This window comes from Thamnophis sirtalis, unplaced genomic scaffold (genome assembly GCF_051295495.1).
Source record: "Thamnophis sirtalis isolate CommonGarterSnake01/CBP01778 unplaced genomic scaffold, rThaSir2_p1.2 scaffold_1, whole genome shotgun sequence".
Classification (NCBI taxonomy): Eukaryota; Metazoa; Chordata; class Lepidosauria; order Squamata; family Natricidae; genus Thamnophis; species Thamnophis sirtalis.
The window spans coordinates 86,498,068-86,515,048 of NW_028261381.1; the positions used below are offsets into that span (position 1 = coordinate 86,498,068).

General features: G+C 37.0%; 1 protein-coding gene across 11 annotated transcripts in view; it reads right to left on the bottom strand.

Moving 5' to 3' along the window:
• The window catches only part of PPFIBP2 (PPFIB scaffold protein 2), a 139,451-nt gene that overhangs the window by 73,740 nt on the left and 48,730 nt on the right, over positions 1–16,981 (bottom strand). The window contains exon 1 of one of the 11 annotated variants that reach the window (XM_087718380.1): positions 5,700–6,205. The exons of the other annotated variants lie outside the window; for them this stretch is intronic. Coding sequence (XP_087574506.1) covers positions 5,700–5,747 — 48 coding nt within the window. The 5' untranslated portion in view covers positions 5,748–6,205. Of the gene's footprint in view, positions 1–5,699; positions 6,206–16,981 lie in introns of those variants that run through there. 11 annotated transcript variants of the gene reach the window in all.

Consider the following 16,981-nt stretch of genomic DNA (forward strand, 5'->3'; position numbering starts at 1 on the left):
ATAGCAATAACTGTGAGAGGGACAAGCAGTTAAATATGAGCTAGCAGTGTGCAGTGGCAGCCAAAAAAGCCAATGCAATCCTAAATTGCATTAACAGAGGGATAAAATCAAGATCAAGTGAGGTACCACTCTATAAAGCCTTAGTAAGACCACACCTAGAATACTGCATCCAATTTTGGTCACCAGAATATAAAAAAAGATGTGGAGACTCTAGAAAAAGTGCAGAGGAGAGCAACCCGGATGATTAGGAGATTGGAGACTAAAATATATGAAGAATGGTTACAGGAACTGGGCATGGCTAGTTTAGTGAAGAGAAGGACCAGGGGAGACATGATAGTAGTGTTCCAATATTTGAGGGGCTGCCACAAAGAAGAAGGTGTCAAACTATTTTTGAAGGTACCTGAAGGACAAGGAATAATGGATGGAAACTGATCAAGGAGCGATTCAACCTAGAAATAAATTTTCTGACAGTGAGAACAATCAACCAATGGAACAGCTTGCCTTCGGAAGTTGTGGGAGCTTCATCACTGGAGGCTTTCAAGAAGAGATCAGACTGCCATTTGTTATAAATGGTGTAGGGTCTCTCCTGCTTTGGCGAGGGACTGGACTAGATGACCTATAAGGTACCTTCCAACTCTGTTAAATCTGTTACTGAGGCTCAGAATATGCTATGAAAATAGCTTAAGTAGATAGATAGTTACAATGAAACAATGTGCAAAATTTGGGGTACTATATACCCTTTTAATAGTCTATATTTCCCTGCAAATTTTATCCTGCCCTAATAAAACACGCCAGCAACAGTTCTAAGCAAAAAGTTGTTAGAAAATGGGAGGGGAAATTCTGTTTTTCACACTACTTCAGAATGTACATGGGTCAGGCTGGCTGCTCTTTGGACCTAAACAAGCTAAGGGTCCAGATATGAAGCAGATTGGCTATATTTTGCTCAGTACAACTGTTTATCACTTATGTAAACAAAGTAATGTCCGTATGCGAGATACTGAAAAATGTCAGGTTGAGTTAACTACCCAAGCTATAAAAGGGAGCTGTACCATCAGAACAGCCTGCTTTGCTTTTGCAGTATCATTATCCTTGAATACTTAATAAAATCCATGTGTCCTAAAAGCAACTACTTGTGCAGAAAAGATATAGCAGAACATTGAGATATGTTCAGTGCATTGTGGCATTCTGTTAATGAGAAGTGGCAGACGGAAGCAGAGCAGAGACAAGAGAATGTGGTCATCCAGTTATTTGTTCAGTAGCTCATCATTTTGAAGGCTGTGATCTGGTTTATTAATACACACTCAGATTTGAAAAGAAATGGGGGAAGGAACAGCTGCCTGAGCTTTTGAGCACAATTCTGATGTCAAGAGAGAGAAAACTGAGATCCAGTTGAATAATGTGTTTGACTTTCTGGGGAGTTTAAAATGAGATATCTTTCTTACTCTGAATCGTGCCATTATTAATGTAATAACCTGATACAAATTATATAGAGAGGTTTCACAAGAGTTGACTGCATCACATATAGCAAGCACATCATTAGCATATTTATTTACAACACTGATGATTGTCTGCTACTGGATGTCAGGGTTTCAAATAGCATCCTCAATAAAATAAGAGTCTGAGGCTAGAGTTCCAATTTATTAGAAGAGCCGTGTTGGCACATCTGGGAAAACCCAAATCTGAAAGCTTCCAGGTTTTCCACATCCAGTTGAAAGTTCAAGACCCTACCCCAGCACCCACATGTCCATCACATGGTCCAATCAGTCACTGCCCCAAAAGAAGATTCCTCCCAGTGATGCTACTCTAGGTGCCAGGGCCGGATGACCGTGACTCTCTGAGAAAGAATGTTATTTTGACTACAAAGTTCCCATGCTCCTTACAATCCCCCCCTCTCACGGTAGAATAGAATATGCGGCAGACTTGAGGGCCATTGTAAAAGATGGCTTCCAAGCCTGACACTGGGTTTCCTGTACATTTCCCCAAAGAAAGACCTAATAGCTGCAAGCCATGTGGAAGCAACAGGATTTATCCCAAAAGCCAAATTTCTCCATTCAGTCTCTCCTCCTTTAGACAGAAAGGGTCATATTGCAGCCCAGGCTTCCTAAAGAGGCAATTTGGCTCAGGTAGGGAAACCATTTTAAGGATCCCATTTTACAATGGGATATACTGCCTGAGGCCCAGAGCTTAATGCATCCCTCAAAGATTTCAAAATACTGTAATTTTTGATGTAACAAAAAGATAAACTCATAAAATGCATATCTAATGGATAAACATGATATATTTCATTTAAATGTAAATGACAATAAATTCAATTGAATATTTATTTTGACTCATCCTTTATTTCTTTGGAGGGGGGAGGGAGATAACCCATAATAAAGTGTGGCTCTCAGCTTCCTCAAAAGTTATTTTATTACTGCTCTACAAGAATTATTTTGTTGCCTCACTTGTTTCTCAAAATGGGTGAGGCCGCAGCCACCTAGAGTTTCCCCCAGGTGAGATGAACATACAAGTTGAATAAATAAATAAAAATAATTTTCGGGCACTCTCTAATGAAAACATTGTAGAGTATAAGCTGCATCTTTCTTAACTAGTGGGACAAAGTTATGGGAAGTATCTCAATCATCAGCTTGCTAATCATCAGCTCACCTGGCCAACATTTTCCCCCTTGGTTTGAGCTACATTCAGAGAACTAGCTATGCACAGCAATATCATTCTCCACATGGGGAGACCCCTGCTGATACGGCTTTATGTTGATTCATTGTGGGTGCATAAAGATGTGGAATTTTGTTTTCAGCATGTCACTGGCAGCCTGAGTTGAAGTGAGAATCAGAGTTTATCATAGAGGAATATGATCCCGTTTTCAAATACAGAGAAATACTTGGTGATACTGCACCAAGTGTCCTGCCATTGAAGTGAAGATGGATCCTACAAAAAGGTCTTGGTTGATGGCCTTGAAGGACAGGTGAAAGAGTCACTATCAAGGCAATGGTCAGTTAAGCAAGGCTTGAGCCTGTGCCAAGAAATTAACTTGAGAAAATTGTCCCAGGCAAGTTCACAGGAAGGGGGTGCAAGGAGAGAAGAATGTTCAGACTTGCAAGATTCTGTTATCATAGCTGTTACGATAAAAGTAATCCTGACCTATAGGGACTTGGGTTCTTAATCTAGTCTATCTTTTAGGGCTGACACATATCACCTCTACGATTCTGTGTAAGCTGACCTTTTATAGCCTAGAGTTATATACTAAACAGACAATTACGGTTCTTTTAGCACATCATGGTTTTAAAAACCCAGGCCTGACAATGTTAACCAAGGCTTATTCTGGACTGATCCATTGCTATGATTTAGTAGATTTCACGCGTTGATAAACATACGGAAAGCAGAAAGTGCCTGATAAAAGTAATGCAACACCAAGCAAAATAAGGAAGTGGCTAATTTGTATCACATGTGATCTTTTAAAGATGGACAAACATGTGTTAAGTAATGCTTTTTTTCTTACTAACTCTTTTTTAGCATAATTACTTTGTTATGCTTCTCTTGTGAAAAAAAATTCACTATTGACTCCTGTCACTTGACCTTTCTGTGTGCTGGTACACAAGGGCACTTTCTGACATTAGTTTTCAAACTAATTTTGGAACGCTTTCAAGAGAATATTGCATTTTTTGTGGGCATTGGTTTGATGATAATATATGAAATCTTGCATAATCTTTTCTTTTTGTTCAAGTAAAGCAGATGTATGTTTTTTAATCTATTTCATCCATTAATCTATTTCATCCATTAATCTATTTCATCCATTACTATTTCATCCATTGAATATGTGAATGGTTTTAGATTATTTATTTCAGTTCATAACGAACTTGTAATCTTGCAACATCAGAACAGAAATCACATTTGAATCCCCCTCCCCCATTCCAAGATTTCCTTCTCTTTGAAATTAGAGCCTGCTTTGGCAAATGTCACTGAGGACGGATAGAAGTCCGGCTCAATTCCTTTCTCTCTCTCACCCTGGACTGGAGGAAGTAGAGCTTTTATTACCAGCCATAGAGCATCGGTTTACCACCACAGCTGGTGGCCAAGCATGCAGCACCAATGTAATCATATGACATTAAAAAAATCAGTGTAGAATGAATTTTCAAAAAAATAAGATGACTTATCAAAGGAGCTTGTGAAATTTCATGCAAATCATATTTCCCCCCCTCTGGGAGGAATAATAGAATAACAGAGTTGGAAGGGACCTTGAAGGTCTTCTAGCCCAACCCCCTGCTCAGACAGGAAGTCCTGTATTATTTCAGACAAATGGTTGTCCAATCTCTTCTTAAAAACTTCCCGTGTTGGAGCATTCACAACTTCCAGAGGCAAGTTGTTCCACTGATTACTTGTTCTATCAGGAAATTTCTCCTTAGTTCTAGGTTGCGTCTCTCCTTGATTAAGTACCTTGAATTCTCTTCATGTACTACTGTTCCACTACATAGTGTCTCTTCCCAGCCCTTTTAGAAGTAGGGCATTTTGTTCCTTAAAAGCCTTCTGTATAATACCAAAACCACTAAAACCCCATCCTACTTCTCTTTCCTCAGAATCTGAGAAGAAATGGTAGAGTAAATATATTTAACAAAGCATATTGAGAAATAATCCCAGCTTCTCCCATGGCTTTGAGAATTAGTTGTCTAAAAAAGAAATTAGTATACAATTATTATACAACTTTCTGGAAAGTGCTCTTTAGCTTGTTTGTTAACAAGTTTATTTGAAAGAGCAATCTTCTCTCTTAACTCACCCATCCACCTTTTAGGAAAATCTTTTAATCTGTTTTTTAAATTCCCAGAATTATAAACATGGGGCTGCAATCTTACATCTATTTATTTAGGAATAAATTATGACTCCAATAGGATTTACCATGAAAAGATATATTCAACATCAGCATGAAATTCCTCAATACAAAAATCCAAGTACCCACTGTCAAGCTTTGTAAACCTCAGTGACTACTGTAATAATACTGAATGTAGTGAAGATTGAATCTAAATAATGCAGATTCCCTCTGCATTATTAAAATTAAATAGTATAAAAAATAATACTTTATGTAAACAGCATCTTAACTCAACATTAAAGATACAGTCCTGAACTAGAGGGAATATCTGGAATATACGTCCAACATTACTGTACATAAAATATACAGTATTAAGTATTTCTTAATAATTGATTTAGATTAAACATTATAAAATGGAGTGGATCTAAATCAGTTGGTACTAATACATTTTAATTTACTTAAGAAAGCCCGAAACTGTTTAAATCTAAAAAAACCCAAAACCCTATCTTGCAAGTTAATTAGCTAACTGACTGGTCTGATTAACTGAACTTTTATTAGTTTTAAAAGCAACTGTACAATATCTTTTCGAAAGATACTAAAGGAAAGTTTTGCAAAGAAACATGATCACTGGAAAACAGAATCTAACTTGAGCTCTTATGGGGAATGTTCTGTTCCACCACCAAGCTCAATGATTGCTTGATCACTTTGCTTAAACTGTCTTGCGAGTTTTACTCAAAGACAAAGGAATACTGGCTGTGTCCCCAGTGCCCTCCCTCTCAGGCTACTAGTTTCAAACTAGTAGAACAATTTCTCTCACAGTGGCAGAAAATGTAACATGCTTAAATTCTTCTCTCCCTATAAGCGTGTTAAATTGTAAAAATGCAAAAAAAAAGTCACTTACCCTCTTTAGCCACGTGAAGTGTTTGTAAATATTAATCTCGCTATCCATGCTGCGTGCCCATTGCAAAGATCTTCCCTTGGTTTGCAGCAATTTCAGCTTAGTTATGGAAAACACAAACTCTCCTTTACTCCCTTTCCAGCTTCTAGCTAGCAGAAGGTCTGCAGCAGCACCTCTCTGACTTTAACATGTCCTTCAGGCTTACTCTAAACTTTTCTACAGCACTGTGTTTATACACAACTGCATAAACTTCAGGCTGCATTCCCCACCTCCCCTACTAGCAGCATCTGGCTTTTTAAAAAGAGGAGATCAGTCATCAACTGGCTCTCGTATCGTTCCAAAAACATCAAAAGATACCTAAAGCCAAATAGACTCAGAAAAAAAAGGAAAAGACGGGCGCTTCCGTAAGCGCAATTGAAGTCTGCAGCGAGAGTGTTCTCGTAAAGTAACAAGCTAAAAATTGCCAGGCTGTCATAGAGAAACTATTTTCAAGTAATGCCTTCTCTAGCTTTCTGTTTCAAGAGTGGCTGGAACTCATTACCCCCCAAGACCCTCTATTTCCTGTCTCAGTTTTTACGCTGTGTTTATCCGAACAGTCTTCAGAGCTCCAGTTTATTTCAGGCTAGCTTTAGCCTAAAAATAAGCCCTGCTCTTGAGAATTGTTAGCAGCTCCCTTCTCACAACTACTTGGAAAGTGACTTTGTCTGTGTAATGCCAAGTATTCCACACTTGGCTGTTGTTTTTAAGTGTGGGGGATGAATGAGCATATCTCAAATTCATAACTCAACATTCTTTTCATTCACTGTTACTGCAGCTGAAAACGGCATAGCCCTGCAGCACTCCAGCTAGGTTGTGATCATGTGAGGTTACAGGGCTCAGAGTGGGTTCCTACTTGTAGTTTTGGTGTGTCCCTTTCATCTTCTATGCAAAACCACTAAGCTTTAGCATTTGATTCATTCAAAGTAACCTTGGAGGAAAATATTAATAGAGAAAAATAATCACACATTTTCCTTAGCACTAAGCAATTATGCTCTGTGCATCTACTGAGGGCGCTAAAGTTTTTATAAAGTTTATAAAATTAACATTTTCAGTTGATTTGACAAAGACTGTGTATTTGCTGATTTTGTGGAAACATAGGAAATGCCTTATTGCAAGTCAACCTTTGATGCCTTATTGCAAGTCAACCTTTGAACCTTTCAACACTGCCTTCAATGATTGACAGCAAGCTTCCAAAGTTTCAAGACCTTCCTTCTCCAGATCTGTTGGAGGCGTCAAAATCTTAAATCTTTTGCATGTAAGGTTAGTAGCTACACAACTAAGCTACCCTTCTCTCATAATGGAATGCTTCTAAAATATTGGTAAATATGGTGTAGGCCACTAAAGTATAAGTATAATTCCTGTTGCTATCTGATCAGGATGGTTACTTTTTGCTATGGGGAAGTGCCTCAGAAATCGATTGCATATTTGTAATTAACTACAGAAATTAAAGCAAGTCTCACAGTAGTAGAGTACCACTTTTGAGTACCACATTTGTTTAAGGGAGAGGAACCATATACCAGTGAAACAGATGCTCCTAACTATGGAATTAAGGCTATTCAAAGCATCAAATTTACTATGTAGATCACCTATGATAAATTTGAGGACTCTACTTTCAACTAATAAAGTTTGTTGCAGGATCCACTCTGTGTTAGTCACTAGGACCAAAAGTTTATTCTACAAGCTTTCGAGCTTGTGCTGGAGCCCATCATCAGGGAGCTTCCCTCTCTCCAAAATATATGCACTGGACTTTCTATGTGTTGTATTTATATGGTTCCTGATTATGTGTAGCTTTTAGTTGTTAATTAGGATATTGATGGTGTCCAATGCTAATTCTGAAGAGAGAGAAATTACCTGAAGATGGGCTCCAGCATAAGCGTGAAAGCTTGAAAGAACCAATCTTTGATCCTGGCGATCAACTCAGATTGGATCCTGTAATAACGTTTGTTCATCCAGTCCATTTAAGAGCCAAACTATTTCACCTCAAATGTAGTAATACTTGAAATAGCAGTGTTCCATGGCATAATCTAGATGGGGTTGTTGAAGTTGAAAGGGAGGATTCAAACTAGTGATTTAATAGACTTATGAAGCAGAAAGGTATAACTCTGCTTTTGGCATCTTTACAATATATTGTTGTTTCATTGTTTATTGCACTAACCATCTTTGAAACGTCATCTTGAAAGGAAAATAAAACATTGAATAGTTCATTAGACAGATGTTCAATGAATCAGGACAGTAAATACATAACATATATGCAGATGGGTTGGTGGTAGTTTTCTTTCAGACTACAGATGGTGCTTTCCATTTCAAAAATCAGTTTGTAGACAATTCAGTAAGGCTGAAAGTCATCAACAAAAGTAACCTATCGATCCCTACAAAATATTATCACCTATTATGTAAATACACACACACACACACACACACACACACACACACACACACACACACAGAGGGCCATCGGGAATCTAATTAATCAATGTGTCCCACTTCAAACTTCGAAACTTCTTCCAACATTTTTTTTCTTTCCCAAACTGTAATCTGAAAGTCATATATTATTCTGTATGTCTTCTACATGTTCATTTGTAATTGATACCTCAAACATTTCAGTAAATGCAGAACCTCCTATTTCTCTTACACTTGAGAGGAGTGGCCAAGAAATAGAGAAGTAATTCTGTTTATCATTTTCTGCCTAAATAGAATCCCCAGTGGCAAGAGAGAACCCAAACAAGCACTAGAATTAAAATCAGTAGCATTTGAATTGTTTCTTTAATGTTAATCATCATAGCACAGCTAGTTAAGGTCCCTTCTCAGGGTAAATGTACTTCCTCTATACTGCCTGTAATACAGAATGAGTTCATAATGTTCTGAGTGGCAAAGCATGTCTTCCATTGTCCCAACCTTTATAAATATGTAACTGAATTGAGGTGTCCCTGCCAATAAATTAAGGTCTATAGCTAGAAAGAAGAGCTGAAAGGGAGACTGTCCTGCAAGTCACCTCAAATATTGACTTTCAATATTTGAAAGCACTATTTGCATGGACAAAATCAGCATATTTAAAAGATTCCACATACCTATTTCTTGTTCACTGACCTCCTCCAGGTTTCACATAACTGAACCTTGATCCTCTCATTGTTCTTCTTGACTACAAAGGAACTGAAACTTCCAGAGACTTTCATCCAACACTCCTGTTAGTACCCTCATGGGTAGGAATGTTGACGAAGTACATTCCAGTGAATCATATGCCACCTTGTTACCTGCCTCTTAGTTTCAGGTCACAATAGCACTCCAGCCCCAGGTAGTTTGGAGAAAGAGAGGTTTTGAACAAACAGTGAAACGCTGAACAAACAATGTTCCTTAAATGGGTGAGGAACTTCAACAAACTTCCTTTCCACCTGTTCATTTCTTCCGCTCGGGATGCAGGAAAATTAATATTTTCAATTTTGAAAGCTGATTTACATCTATTAGTTGCTCTTACTTACAACTAAAAGATGCCACAGAACAGGGATGTCTCTCTCCTCACTTGGTAAGTTGATTTAAGACTGTGCTTTTGTTTAGAAGAGTGCTGTGGCCATTTCTCCATGCCAGAAAACAAAAGTAAACTGTCAGTGAACATACTGCCTGCAACTTCCTGGAACAGATTCTCGAGAGTTAACCCTTGAGTTCATAAACCCAGTAAGTTTTAAATAAGTCCTTCCCTTTCCTTTGATGTTTATGCCTGTGTCCTAAATACACATACATAAACACATGTCTCAATGAATTAAAGAACTCCTTCAAAGAACTGATATTATTTTACTGCCTCTTTTTAGTTTGTTTTATAATGACTTTGAAAAATTTGTTCTGATGAGTCTCTCGGGCATTTTGCGCTGTAGTTTTTTTTTTTTTAAAAAAAACCATTAACACCAACACTGTCATAATATCACAATCAAATACCAGGAGCAATCTGTCTAGAAATTAGAATCCACCTAGAAAGAAAAACAATAGTAAAACACAACTGAATACTTTGTTTTAAATTTTCTGTAGAATGAACAAAGAACTTGCTGTAGTTTTTAGCAGTTGAAGGACTTGATAAACTTGCTTGCAAAATAAATTGTACTGAATGAATGCTCTATAGATAACCATCTATTATCTTGCCATAAGGCTTAATTTTAGAAGAGACCTTTTGTTAATTAATTGAGCAAATATGTGTTTAAGTAGATGTGTGTGTGTGTGTGTGTGTGTGTGTGTGTATAACATGTTTGTGTACACTAATGGTTCATGTGTGCACTAAAGAGAAGTTTCACATGTACTCAGAGCTTAGAACCAACACAGCAAATTGAGCTCAAATAGATTTTTGTTGTTGTTAGTTGCAAAGTCATGTCCTACCCACGTGACCCCATGGACAACGTTCCTCCAGGCCTTCCTGTCCTCTACCATCCTCTGGAGTCCATTTAAGCTCACACCTACTGCTTCGGTGACTCCATCCAGCCACCTCATTCTCTGTCACCCCTTCTTCTTTTGCCCTCAATCTTTCCCAGCATTAGACACTTCTCCAGTGAATCCTTCCTTCTCATTAGGTGGTCAAAGTATTTAAGTTTCATCTTCAGGATCTGGCCTTCCAAAGAGCAATCAGGGTTGATCTTCTTTAGGACTGACCGGTTTGATTGCCTTGCGGTCCAAGGGACTCGCAGGAGTCTTCTCCAGCATCACAGTTCAAATGCCTCACTTTTTTTGGCGCTCAGCCTTTCTCATGGTCCAACTTTCTCAGCCATACATTGCAACCGGGAAAACCATAGCCTTAACTATGCACACTTTTGTTGTCAGGGTGATGTTTCTGCTTTTTAGTATGCTGTCTAGATTGACATAGCTTTCCACCCCAGGAGCAAGTGCCTTTTAATTTCTTGGCTGCAGTCCCCATCTGCGGTGATCTTGGAGCCCAGGAAAATAAAATCTGTCACTACCTCAATTTCTTCCCCATTTATTTGCCAAGAATTGAGAGGGCCAGCTGCCATGATCTTAGTTTTCTTAATGTTGAGTTTCAAGCTAACTTTTGCACCTTCATCACCCGCATCAAGAGGCTCTTTAGTTCTTCTTTACTTTCTGCATTAGAGTGGTATAATCTGCATATCTGAGGTTGCTGGTATTTCTCCCGGCAATCTTAATTCCAATTTTTGATTCATCTATCCCCGCCTTTCTCATGATGTGCTCTGCATATAAGTTAAATAGGCAGGGCAACAGTATTCAGCCTTGTTGAACTCCTTTCCCAATTTTGAACCAATCAGTGGTTCCGTGTCCAGTTCTCACTGTTGCTTCTTGACCCGCATATAAAGTCCTAGATAAACCATCTTAAAACTGGAAATAGAATGTTCCTTGTAAGTAGAGGACAACCAGGTACTTCATGTATGCTTCTTAAGTTCCATGGCATAAAAAAGTGAAATATGCAAAGTTCCTAAAGACAACCACAAATAATTTCATTGGGAAAGGAGCAGATTAGTTTCTATCTGGATATTTTATTTATTTCGTTTCGACAACCCCACACTGGTTTCATGGATTTTTAAAAAAAATTAAACCATGCATGGACCAATTAATAGCACAGAAGCTAGAAAAAACAAAAAAGGCCCAATGTACTCTAGAAGACCTTCGTTTTCACCTGTTACTAGAGGGAGATAAAAGCTGGGGCTACTCTACTTTTCAATTAGGATGGTTGTTCCAGAGAGCTGGTGTTGCTACTATCTGAATGGTTTTAGTAAATAGATGTGACCCTGAGCTTGGTGCAAACCCAAAGAGGACTTTGTAGGTTAAACACTAGTGTTTTTAATTGTGTTTTTAATTTTTCATCCAGAAGCCAACAGAAAACCAATCTATGTCCTGTGACCCAGATGTATTTGTTCCACAACTGAGAGTCGGTCAATAGACAGGCAACTAAATTTTGGATCAAATGAAGCTTCTGAATGATCTTTAAAGACAGACCCATGTAGAACACATTATAAGTGGAGACAAAAGCATAAAGAGATACCACTGGAGCTCCCCAAATACCCCAATGGACAAATATTACCTCTGTCTTGTTGGATCTCAATTTTAGCCTGTTTACTCCCATCTAGATCTTCACAACTCAAGTACTGGGATAGGATCATCATCATACTTATGACAATGAATAGATAGATGATCTCAAAAAGCTGAATAGATAGATGATCTCCAAAAGCTCAAAAATCATTTTCCCCCAATCATCACCTCTCGTAGAACTGCAGTTTAGAAATGTTGTTGTAGACCCACTGGAACTAATACTCCGGGTAATGTGCATGGATAATACTTTTACTTATTCCAGCTGTAACCTTTTCATGTACATGAGATAACGGAATAGAGATGAAAGCCCTCCTCAGTTCTGCATAAAATGAATGGGATGATGTGGGAAAAATGCCCACTTCAACAAGGAGCCAAACATTTGTAAACAGATGCAATAGAGTATTTTTCATTGGCACGTACAATTACAGAGCTGACTGAGCTCTCAACAAAAGAATGCAAAAGATCTCCAAGTTAAACAAGATTAGGGATTATATATCAACCCCCTCTCCCCAATGATACCTAGAAAGCAATCTTTTCTATTAATAGGACTCTAGCCTGACCTAATTACAGGCACTAATGCTATATATAATAAACAATAGCCTTTATTGCACCTATGCTGAAAACCAAAAGAAATATAACACTCTGTTTTCTATTACCTGTCTCCTCTCTCTCCAGCATCACCATCAGTTTTATCTGATCCTTTGCAGTTCTCTGTTTTTTCCTATGCGTATATCATCTTCAAGCCATTATACATGAAAAACCTCCACAAATAATAGCACCAGATTGTGAATAAATCTTTTCAGTTTTCAGGTTCTCGCCTCACCATTCACACTTAGTTCAGGAACAGTCTAGCTCTCTATAGGAGAAAATGAACCCAACCCAACAACAAATCCAACCCTAACATGATTCCCTAGATTTCTAGCTTTCTGTCTGACTGGTTTCCAAAGAATAATTATGAATAATCACCATATATTAGTTTGCTTATCACCAATAGCGTCATTAATATCAACTCATTTTTACAGCATGTTGCAATTATCTTCATATTTGTTCTTTGGACTGCATTTGTCATGCATCTATGAGATTGTTGAGCCAAGCTTCTTTTGAAGCTTAAAATAATAAGAGAAAACTATCAGTTGAATTTGATTCCTGTTATGTCTACAAAGACATGGCCAAGCAATTCTCTTGGCAATAGCACTCACAAGAATTGCCATCTTCTGGGATGGCAAGAAGTTCTTTCAAATGAGTTTCTCTTTTTAAATTACCGATTCCTCTAATATTATTTTATTAGTCATTAAAATGTACAAGATAACAAAAAATAACTTCAACTATTGTTCAGTGATTCATAAACTTTATAACTTAAAAACTGTCCTAAGAACATCTTATTCCGTACAGCGCTGACCACCTACAGCCCAGACATGCCTACATACTGAAAATGATTTTTTTAAAGCAGAACAGAAATCACCATATAACAGCAAAATATATACAGTAGAGTTAATCCTTGCACACTACGTATCCATTGTCCTTTTATCGTCATTTCAATATTCTGAGGACCAATTCAATACAGGTGTGACCGTTAAATATAAATAAATAACCGACAGCTTCACTTGGAGTTTGCATGACCCAACATAGCCAATTAAGCACCAACCAGCTGTGAAATCTGATAATAATCTAAAATCGGCCATTAATTTTACATGAATTGAAGCTGTATCAAATCCAAGGTGCCTGCCTGCCTATACATGACCTGGAACAAGCGAACTTTTTTTTTCACCTGCAGGCACAATGAAAAGATTGCCAACTGATTACCGCATCATAACGGCACTTACTTATGCTTATGAATAAAGAAAAATAATTGTCTTTTAAAAACAGAAGAAAAACAGTAACCTCAAGAAATAGAAAAAGTTTGAATTTTGTTACCATCTCAGTACCAATCATGAATGTGAGCTGTAAAAATTCATTCCATTTTTTTTTGTTTAGAAACTTTTCCTACCTAGTAATTGTAATATTATCATGAGAGTATGACTGAAGGCAATTGGGTTCAAATGACAAAGTAATTTTACAAATGCTTAAAAATGCAAATAACTCATCTGGCCAATCCAAAGGCAGGATAAAATACAACTATCACCTTCATCAATTCCATACAGCCCTCCTTTGCCACTACTAATTTCTTCAAATATTATTCAATTTTTTGTTACTCAACTGTAAAGTGAAGAATGAACCATTTTCTTGAGAAAAATAGATTGTACACAATCAATGCATTTTAGATTTTTCAGTTCGGAATGATCAGAGACACCAAACCAGCCAATTTGAATTTTTATGATATATTACCTCTTTAGCACTCAGAATAAGATTTATATACGGTAATAATCCCAGTTTATTTCCAGTTCAGTAATCCTTCTGGGAACTGATGTTATATGCCACAGATGCTATATCTTCCAACCAAAACTCTCTCAAAAATTATGTAAGTGAGATGGAAATTATACACGTTCAAATATTCCTTTTTGTCATCGTTTCCATAAAAGTTTCCATTATGCTGATGTTCAGCAATGGAATATAAGTCAGCATTCATATTTTCAAAATTAAAGTCATATATTATATTGTGTTAAAAGTGAGATGATGGTTCTAAAATTTAAAGATGATTAAAACAGATGCCTTGCCTACAGCAATACATCAACAGCAATGGAACAAAAGCTAGTGATTTAGGTAAGGGAAAGAAATAAGATTACGATAACCTTTCCGCTATATATCACCCTACCCCGGGGAGGCTATGAAAATCCTGAACTGGTGCTTAGAGGATGTGAGGATTTGCATGGGGCAAATCAGATATGCTGTTCATAAGTAAACATTTAAGCATTCCAACATTGGTGCTGATAGTAATTACCTTGGGGTTCACTCCTAAAGAGGTAGATCTTGACTATGATGCTCTCCAGAACTCTTACTTAAGCAAGAGACAGAAGCCGTGATCTTAACCCAGCTTTGGCTGGTGTACCAATTATGACTCTATCTGGTTACAGATTCTTGATCATTATTTTAATTATGTAATCTGAAAAACTACCCAATTTAAGAGGACCAAGGGCAGCATATAATGTTCAAACAGATAAAAAACAACAATTAATAAATGAAAAGTGGCACAGAAGATTTAGCATAACCCATTGAAGAAGAGGCGTATTTCGAGCTTTTTAAAATAAAGTCAGAGATTTCAATAAGAATTAAAAATCATCTACAAGGTACATTGTTCAGGCCAACAAGCCTTGTAGTTGGCTTTCATTTGTACCTCTCCCTTGAAATGTCATTTCAGTAAGGATCTTTTTAAAAGCATATTTTGAAAACAATCTCTTGGATTGTAGCAGCATATAAATTATACAATAGGTAATAAATAAATATTTTTATTTATTTGGCTTGAAACAATTTGATTCAGAGAAGACTAACACGTTATGATTAAACAACATACTCTTGGCACAGCAAGAAAAACCAACTGATGTACTGCAAGTTGTCTCTCTTGTGTGTTTTTCCAACTCTACCAAAACCAACAGAAAAGGTTGCTAGATGATAATGGATATAAGTTCCCACTGATTTTTAGCAGAAAATGCATTGAAATATTAATAAAGGTGTAAAACACATCTACACTAAAGAAAAGCAGGGAGAGGAACTGAGACAAATTTCAGACCATGGACCCCTAAACTTAATATTAAAGAATAACTGCTTTTCACCCCTTTTTCCTGCACAAAGATAAATAGTAATAGAATGGAGCCCCCAGCTACAGAAAGAATGCCCGCATCTCCTCTACACTCAATTTTTCCATACTGAAATTAAAGTTTTGAACACAGAAGAAGAAGAAAAAACACCCAGAACATTCATGGCTTAGTAACAACTGTATTATTTATCTTTTACCATTAATATTAGAAATTCTATCCAGTGATGTTTGCTAACAATATCTACTAAAATGCTTAATATTTGTAAAGTTGATAAAAAGGGAAGTTGTAATCAGGCAGTTGAATTTTAGAGACTTGTAATGAAGCACTAGGACTGTAACCGGAAATTTTGGCCTCAGGGTTTGTTGATTACTCATAAGCTAAACATTTTAACTGCAAACTTGTAGTGTTACTTGAACCAAAAGCTTATGGGTGACAGATATTACTCAAATTACAAAATCTCATTTTACTGTATTCATATCACTTCTCTGTGGGATTGATATAGCAGGTAAGAAAAAAAACACCATTAAATTTCAGGTTTATAAAGCAATTGAAGGAGACCAACTTGATTGATGGAAAACATCTGGGGATATACATCCCCATGTATTTCAAACTACTGTACTGCCCAGAAATCAAGTTATTAACTTGTGCCAGGGAAAAAGAAAATAACCGTTACATATAAAACTTATTTCTAGAGCAAATAAACATTCTGCTAATATTATCTTTTTATTTAATTTCTTATTTGGGTACAAAATGGTTTCCAATAACGATACTCTAAAGGTATGACTTGGGAAAGTAACTTTGCATAGAGCAGTGGGTCTCAACCTTCCTAATGCCGCGACCTTTAATACAGTTCCTCATGCTATGGTGACCCCCAACCATAAAATTATTTTATGTTTTCCTTATTTTTTCGAAAATATGTGTTTTCCGATGGTCTTAGGTGCCCCCTGTGAAAAGGACGTTCGACCCCCAAAGGGGTCCCGATCCACAGGTTGAGAACACTGGCAAAGAGCAAAGTAAAACAAATAAACAAAAATAAAATAAATCAATGCAAACATAATTTTAGCTACGTTATTATAAATCAATGGGTTTACTCTTTTGCAGAAAGAGTGAAACATTTCAAATTTGAATCATCTTGAATTTTGAATTGGTAGCGAATTGGAAGACTGTGTCAAAGATTTCACTGAACAGAAATTAAATCTGTTGGGTACCCTGCACATGACTCTAAGACCCATTCTAAGATAGCTCAGCTGTGATGCCTCATGTAAACAGACTTGATTTACAATGTGTCAGTCCTCAAAGTATAAGAGAAAAAAAGTTAATGATGGGGAAAGTGTTAGGAGAGCTTTTGCCACTAATTGATTTTACTGGAAAAAAAAATCATAAGAGCAAATGCAGAAACCACTACTTCGCCTATTTTAAAAAGTGACCCTGAAATTAATTTCTTAATGGGATTGCAAAGTTAGCAATGTCTATTCTTTGTAATAAGTTCTGAAGCTTCCTAATAATCTCTATCATAAG